Source organism: Montipora foliosa, chromosome 13 (assembly GCF_036669935.1).
Source record: "Montipora foliosa isolate CH-2021 chromosome 13, ASM3666993v2, whole genome shotgun sequence".
NCBI classification, from domain to species: domain Eukaryota; kingdom Metazoa; phylum Cnidaria; class Anthozoa; order Scleractinia; family Acroporidae; genus Montipora; species Montipora foliosa.
This window is the reverse complement of record NC_090881.1, coordinates 21,682,089-21,689,588: the sequence shown is the minus strand read 5'-3', so window position 1 is coordinate 21,689,588 and position 7,500 is coordinate 21,682,089. Positions and strand designations below refer to the sequence as shown.

At 39.7% G+C, this 7,500-nt stretch overlaps 1 protein-coding gene across 3 annotated transcripts in view; it reads left to right on the top strand.

Annotated features, from left to right (window-relative positions):
* Nucleotides 1-7,500, top strand: part of LOC137982212 (glucose-6-phosphate exchanger SLC37A2-like) — a 34,100-nt gene that overhangs the window by 20,972 nt on the left and 5,628 nt on the right. For all 3 annotated transcript variants that reach the window (XM_068829287.1, XM_068829285.1, XM_068829286.1), the window contains 8 exons: nt 343-420; nt 1,527-1,622; nt 1,988-2,078; nt 2,178-2,252; nt 3,179-3,264; nt 4,407-4,455; nt 6,216-6,289; nt 6,782-6,860. In XM_068829287.1, coding sequence (XP_068685388.1) covers nt 343-420; nt 1,527-1,622; nt 1,988-2,078; nt 2,178-2,252; nt 3,179-3,264; nt 4,407-4,455; nt 6,216-6,289; nt 6,782-6,860 — 628 coding nt within the window. The remainder of the gene's footprint in view (nt 1-342; nt 421-1,526; nt 1,623-1,987; nt 2,079-2,177; nt 2,253-3,178; nt 3,265-4,406; nt 4,456-6,215; nt 6,290-6,781; nt 6,861-7,500) is intronic.

Sequence of the window (7,500 nt, the reverse complement as noted above, 5' to 3'; positions counted from 1 at the left end):
TAGTATCCAGTTTCTCAAGAAACTTTGGATCATGGCGCAGTAAAGTAATGTGAAATTGACTGTACACAACTGTAATCAGTCAATCAATCAATACATGAGAGCAAGATTTCAGATTTCCATGTAGTTTCTCTTGGTTGGCCAGTTGTTGCTGTCAATATGATGGATAGTACAGAGTCACAAAGAGTTGCATGTTGCTGAAAGGCCTAGGAGCTGGTGCTGGGATATCATAAGGGTGTGACTTACAATATTATTGCTGTGGATGTTGGGCTACCCTATTCTATGCTAAATTATTTTTCCTTTGGTTTTCATCTTATTGTCTTTTTTACTTGTGATTATGAATAGGTTATATCTGACGACAGAGAAGGCTTCTTAAAAGATGTATATATTAGCGACCCCACTGGTGTCAAAATTGTTAGAGATGTAAGTTTCAGTTGCTAGCTACATAACTCCTCATTTTGTATTCTTGAAGTGTATCAAGCTCTTGGACAATTGAAACCCACCTACAGCCACTGGATTCCAAAATACAGGGGGCATGTACGAGATGATCACAAAAACTGCTCAAAAGCTTAAAAAAAACTTTCAAATTTCTTCACACCATCGACTGTAACAAGCTTCATGTACCGGTAATTAGGAGGAATGCATGATGTTAGATGATTTTTTTCAGGATAAACTAGCCTTTTTTTGGATTTTTTGAAACAGATCATACAATGAAATGATATATGAAATGGATCATTGTTATATGAACTGCAGATATGAAATCAAGTAAAGCTATGATCCTACCAGTTATGAACGCAATTTTTGCAATTGCGTAAAGGAGCCTGAAAAATTCAGGACTTCAACGGGGTTTGAACCCGTGACCTCGTGATACCGGTGCGACGCTCTAACCAACTGAGCTATGAAGCCACTGACGTTGAGAGCTGATCATTTGTGGGTTCTAATGTTCCCGTGAGGAATGAATCAACGATTTCTGCAGTTCATATAATTATGATCCATTTCATATATCATTTCATTGTTGATTCATTTCTCACAGGAACATTAGAACCCACAAATGACCAGCTCCCAACGTCAGTGGCTTCATAGCTCCGTTGGTTAGAGCGTCGCACCGGTATCGCAAGGTCATGGGTTCAAACCCCGTTGAAATCTTAAATTTTTCAGGCTTCTTTATGCAATTGCAAAAATTGCGTTCATAACTGCGAGGATTGTAGCTTCACTTAACCGATAATGTTATTATGATAAGTGGCACTGAATTTGCATATTCTTTTTGAAGTCATTGTTCCTCTGTTTTTAAGCATTAGGAAGTGATAGGAACCTTTTGTTTATCACAACAATGGTATTAGTACACAGCTTGGGAAAAGCTGTGTTTTTATGGCTTAATCTAAGAAACCATGAGCAACTAAGACCATAAAAAAATGTAACAATTCTGTTGTTCTTTCAAGAATAATGTCATTTTGCACAGTGCTAATCTTTTCTCAAGCCATCTTTACTAGTAAGTGTTTCTAGTTTCAGTGGTTGTCTTTTCTTTTTAGTTGGACAATATTTCATCCTCGTCTCAGTTGTCATCAACTTCAACACCCGGAGACAATGCTCATGCTGTTGGTTTCTGGAGTGCAGTTCTTATACCTGTAAGTGGTGTTTGGCTACTCAGGGAACTCTCACATAAAAATGAGGGGAATGTCAATGACCAGGGTCTGTATATAGACCAAATTTGGCATATTTTAAAACCAAATATCTTCCAAGGAGGGTACCTATCTCTAAAATTAAAATTTTAAGGAAATGTGTCCTGGCTCTTGGCTGAATTACAAGCTTCTGTTTGAGAAAAAGAGCCTGCGCTCCTTCTCTCTGAGAGGAAAGAAGACCAGACACTTGAGAGAGTGGCAGAAATCGAGCTTACCCCAACCCCCCCCCCTTCCTGACGCCAAAAGAAAGCTGTTAATTTTTCTTCCATCCCACGCATCAGATAGTAATTTTTTGTCTTTTTCTCTTATAGGGTGTCATAGAGTATTCTTTGTGTTTGTTCTTTGCTAAGCTGGTCAGTTACACATTCCTCTTCTGGTTGCCATTCTATATTGCACACACTAGTAAGTCTTCCATAAGGCATGTGTGTGTGTTTGTGTTAGAAGAAATTGCTGGTCTACTGTGGTATAGTTCATGACTTATTGTAATGTTTCATATTTTAGGTATTGGTGGTGAAGTTTATGGCCCAACTACGGCAGCAGATCTGTCCACGCTGTTTGATGTTGGAGGAATCATAGGTACAAAAGTTTTATCAGTGTAGAAGCAATGTTAATGTTTTAGACCAACAAATTATCAGGGCTGGACTGAATTCCAAGCCCATGCTTTTGGTTTCAACCAAGGCATGAAGGAAAGGAAAAAGAATTGAAGCAAATTGCAAGGGCTTGTGATCTCATTGACCAGTTTGTTTTATTTTGAACACTACTTTTTTAAGTGTTACGCTTTTTGGGCAATGTCTCATTATAATAATTATTATTTGGATCCCTTGCAGATCTGGCCCCAGGGTCCAAAAATCAACTCTCCCTTGCACCTAACCCAAAGCTCATCTTGCCAATGAGTTTGAATGCAGTGCATATTCCAATCCAAAGTACTGCCTTTAGCTTTTGAATGTTAAGCACTACCATGAAATAGCTTAAAAATAAGGACAAATCAGTCGCAGCCTTACGCGGTGTTGATGACATTAGGGAGCTTAAGAAAAGATGGCAGCAACGGTAACAACAACGCCACAAAACAATGATATCATTGGTTAAAAGAACATACATGTAAATGATCGTGCACGTGCACATGCAGCACGGATTTTACCGCATGTTTTTGCGGTGTTCTTTAATAAATAACGAAGTGAAATCAAATTCACTAGGGATCTTAAGCACGAAGTGACAAGTATGGAGAATGAAGATTACTATCAGTTAAGGGATGTTTTGATATAACACCAAATTCTTATGACTAGCAAACAAAGAAATCTATGGTACTAGTTAGGAGAATGAACTTTTAGATCACAGGAGTGAAAGGGTTAAATAGCATCTGGCCTTGGTTGTTCAAAGGGTGGACAACGCTATCCAGTGGATAAATCACTATCCAGCGGATAAACAGTAGCAAAACCAATTGACTTAACCAGTGGATAGTGATCTATCCACCCTTCAAACAACTGGGCCCTGGTGTGTTGCAGGTGGTATCCTTGCCGGATATATTTCTGACAAAACGGACTGTAGTGGAATCACTGTTGTTGTCATGTTGGTGTTTGCAGGGCCAATGGTAAGTCCGCAGATGTTTTGTTCTTAGGATGGTGGGGGGCAGGGGGGACCGGGGGTTTAAATTACTATAATTTTGAATGTAGCTTTAAAAGTTACAATGCAGTTCGAAAGTGGTCATTTTTTTCATGTTTGGTTGGTTTTGTATGGATTTGTCGGATTCTATTTCCATTTGGCAGACATTTGTATGAAATTTGAGCTGCATTCTGGTGACTGTGTGTACAGCAATCTTCCAAAAGTACAAAATGTAGGACCTGTCATGTTTCAACGATCTTTCTGAGAATACGGGTCAACTCGCCTACCGCGTTAAGAAGTTAAGGTTATTTTAGATTTTTAAGAAAAACCATCAGGAAAAAGCTAAAAGTTGGAGGAAATGCCTCTCCCCCATTCCAAACAAACTATTGGTGGAAAGGTCATGCGACTTCGAATTTCATAAATTACGTCTTTTACTGGCGATTACAGCTGTAGGTGTTAGTACCCATTTAATGTCAAAATGGCCGGTTGATCTGCAGTCAGATTTATTGGCTTTTGCAGAATAGACCCTTCTTCAAAATGGCGGCCGAAAATTCAAATAAGTTAAAATAAAAACTGATACCAAAAATAGAAAGAGCACCTTTACTTTAGTAATCCTGCAAAGTTGTAGCATATCAGGTGTGATATCAGCTGAGAAAATGTAAGTTGGAAAATGAAAAATGTACATACATTAGTATGATTGGGGGTATGGCGTATACCCCCGGTCATACAAACGTTTGCAAATTTTTCTTATTTCAAGTTACATTTTCTCAACTTCTATTTCTGGTATCAGTTTTTCATTCGTTTTAGTTCAACTCATTCAAATCCGTTGCTGCCATATTGGAGAAGGGTCTATTGACTGACCTCCATAAAACTGCGATTCGGCGTTCTTTTCTTTAAACAGGGCATGGAAATGTAAAGAAAAGAATGCTTGATCGCAGGTTATGAAAATTGGCACCCGAAAAATGTGGGTGAATATTTATATTAATATCTGTGGCTGTTTCTTTCTTCAAGCGGTTTTGTTTTGCCTCCCCAATCGTCATCTATTATGATTTTCAAAGTGACTCATTTGATTGTAATTTAGCTCTTACAGGGATGCTTGTGTAATAAAACTATGCCCATTGTATCTTGCAGCTTTTTATATACAGATTCTTTGCCAATGCGAATCTCAAAATAAATATTAGTAAGTAATTAATGACATACTGTGCTGTAAAAGAGAAGTGTTTAGTTACAGTGACTTGGGCACACTCAGGAAAGAGTCCGAGTTCTTATTTGCTGAAGGTTGGGTTGGGTTGGGTTGGGTTGGATCGAGCGTGAAATGGAGGCTAATGGGCGGAAATCTTTTCACGTGCAAATTATTTCCCCCCATTAGCCTCCATTTCATGTTAGATCTAGTCTTACCGTGAGAATACGAAACTGGCTTATTGTTTCAAGCCCAAGCTAAACGTGGCAGCAATGTTGGCCGACACGTATTGTTCAATGAAAGACGTGTATGTTTGAAGTCCGGGGTATAGACGAAAGACAGAATGGATCCTCCCACCTAACTGGACAATTGACCTGCTGCCAAGGCTGATTGGCTTCATAGCTCAGTTGGTTGAGCACAGATATTGCAGCTTCGCAGAGGTCATTGGTTCAAATCCCGTCGAAGCCGCCTGATTTTTTTTGGTGTCTGTAAAGCCACAATTGCTTAAAAGTGCTGCAACGTTTTTTTCCTCAGATTTTGAAAGTGTTATTACTTAAGCACGCTCTGCCTTCGTTCGAATTCATTCAAACACGACTGATTAATTATCCAAGATGGTAATCAATAAACAGCAACACAGAGACGGAAGCCCGAAAAGATATTTTTAGCGCGAGAAAAAGGGACTCGGGATTAAAAAAAGAACGACAGTTAATATTTTATGACATATTACGGGCACATTGCCACAAGGGGCTTTTTTAATTACACACATTATCTCAGAGCTCGGTTGCGTTCACGGGTGATTGATAAATCATTTGCATGTGCCTAAGGCACCACGCCTTTTGATAGTGCGTCTTTGTGTTTGACACTTGACTGACAAAATTTTGGACCGCGGAAGGTTGGATCAAGGGAAAAGTGACGTCATTTACACACGAGCTTAAAGTTTCAGCGTGTAAACGCAGCTTATTATATTTGCAAAACACGAGTTTAAAAGTCTGAAAGCCTGCGTCATATTAACGCAGCCGTGTACACACGCATTACATTCTTAAACTATATATTCTTTAACGCCATTTTCTCCTCGATCCAGCTCTATCAAGATTTTAAAGTTAGTAATGGCGGATCATAAATATGAAGATTCCAGTTAAAATAAACAGGTGCCTTTTTACTACCATTTGCGTCCATCCTTGAAGCGTGACGAATTTTGCACGAAGTTTTACTTTTCAAACGTTAACGGTTTGTCCGGTTATGTGTCACTTTTGACCAATGAAACGTTGGCAGTTATTTCATGAAAGTGACAACGTTTTATGCGGCATACCAGCATATTTTGTTCACGTGCTCTTGAAGTTTTCAGGTTTTCCGGGAGAGCGAAGATATTAAGCAAAATTCGTCGCGCTTCGAGGATAGACGCAAATGGTAGTAAATCAGAGCTTAAAACTTTGGATCACTTCTATCTTCTGTCCATAAATTTAGTGGTAGAACTGTGTGCAGCGCAATAGGACGTGTTCAACCAACCTCTAGGGACACCAATAACAATAGAGAAATGTACGACTTCTGGTGGACGAACAAAAGAAGCTAATGAGAAATCTTTTGTTTTCGTCCACCAACATAACGGCGGCGATGACGTCACGTGAAAACCTCCTATTGCTCGGTCATGGATACAAGTCCAGTTCCAGCCTGGATTGAATTTCGAGCTTTGCAAGTGACTAATCTACTTGGTGTTTTGGTCTAAATTTCTTTCCAGAGGTAACATTTTTCTTTCGTTTTAGTTCTAATGATAATCACTGGCATTTTCGTCAACGGACCTTATGCATTAATAACAACGGCAGTTTCAGCAAACCTGGTAAGTGAAATTCATAACTGCAACGAAATTTCTTACCTTCATTTTATCGCTTAAGCCTGTCCAAACGGACGCTACAACTCCCAACAATGTAAGGACGTGCAGTGTATCATGGGAAGGATACGACCCACTAACAAAATTTAACTGCCATCTTTTTTTCAACGTGTTGGTGCTTTGCTATCACCATGGAGACCATATGTAATGCACCTGCATGGCCCCAGGGACACGATGTTGAAAGAGCTGTGCAAACGTGTCCCACGTTGTTGCGCTACGTTTTTGCGATAACGGAACAAAAGAAATGCTGCTTTGATCAGTTTCAAACTTCGTGGCACAAATCCCAACAACGTGCAACAGGGTGTGTGCAAATGGACGCAACATGCAGCACCCAATGATGTGGGGAGTTTTTGGCCAACAATGTTGCAATGTTGGAACAATGTTGCGTCCGTTTGCACAGGGCTGTATGAAAATTGTGAAAAATGCGTTGCTGTCTTTTAGGGAACACATCCTTGTCTCCATGGAAACACAAAGGCGATGGCCACTGTAACAGCTATAATTGACGGCACTGGCTCCATGGGTGAGGGAATTAAAAAAGTCTGAGGGCATTCAAAAATTATGATGACATATTTGCTCCATTAATTGAACACTTCTGTGGCATCAACACCGCATTTAGCCACAAGGGCCTGGTGGTTCAAAAGCCGTTTAACGCTAATTCCAGTTCAAAAATAGGCCATTTCTGAGTTCAAGTCTGCCTCCTCTTCAAAGCGAGTCTAAGTGCGAAGTTTTTCTTATGAAAATTAGTTTTTATTCATATGTAAAGTAGAACTAATTACCATCACAAAAACTTCGCACTTAGACTCGCTTTGAAGAGGAGGTAGCCATGAACTCGGAAATGGCCTATTGACTACGTCTAATCCTGGTTTAAGCTAATTGGCTTTCGAGCAACCGGGCCGAGAAATTCAGTCAGCAAATTGAAGACAAAAGAAGCTCCAAGGCGGCAGCCGCGTAAAATGATCTTTCCTTGACGAAAGATCATTGCATTTAATGAAACAACTTAATCCGTTTTCCATTTACTTTGAAAGAACAATATATGGCTTTCATACATTCTCTTCCAACGTGAAAAGATGAATAAACGCCGAGGCGTTAAATAGTCAATAGTCTACCAAATTTCATCCGTCTTTCTCCCTCTCATGTCACCGAGCGAGACCCTGGGTTCA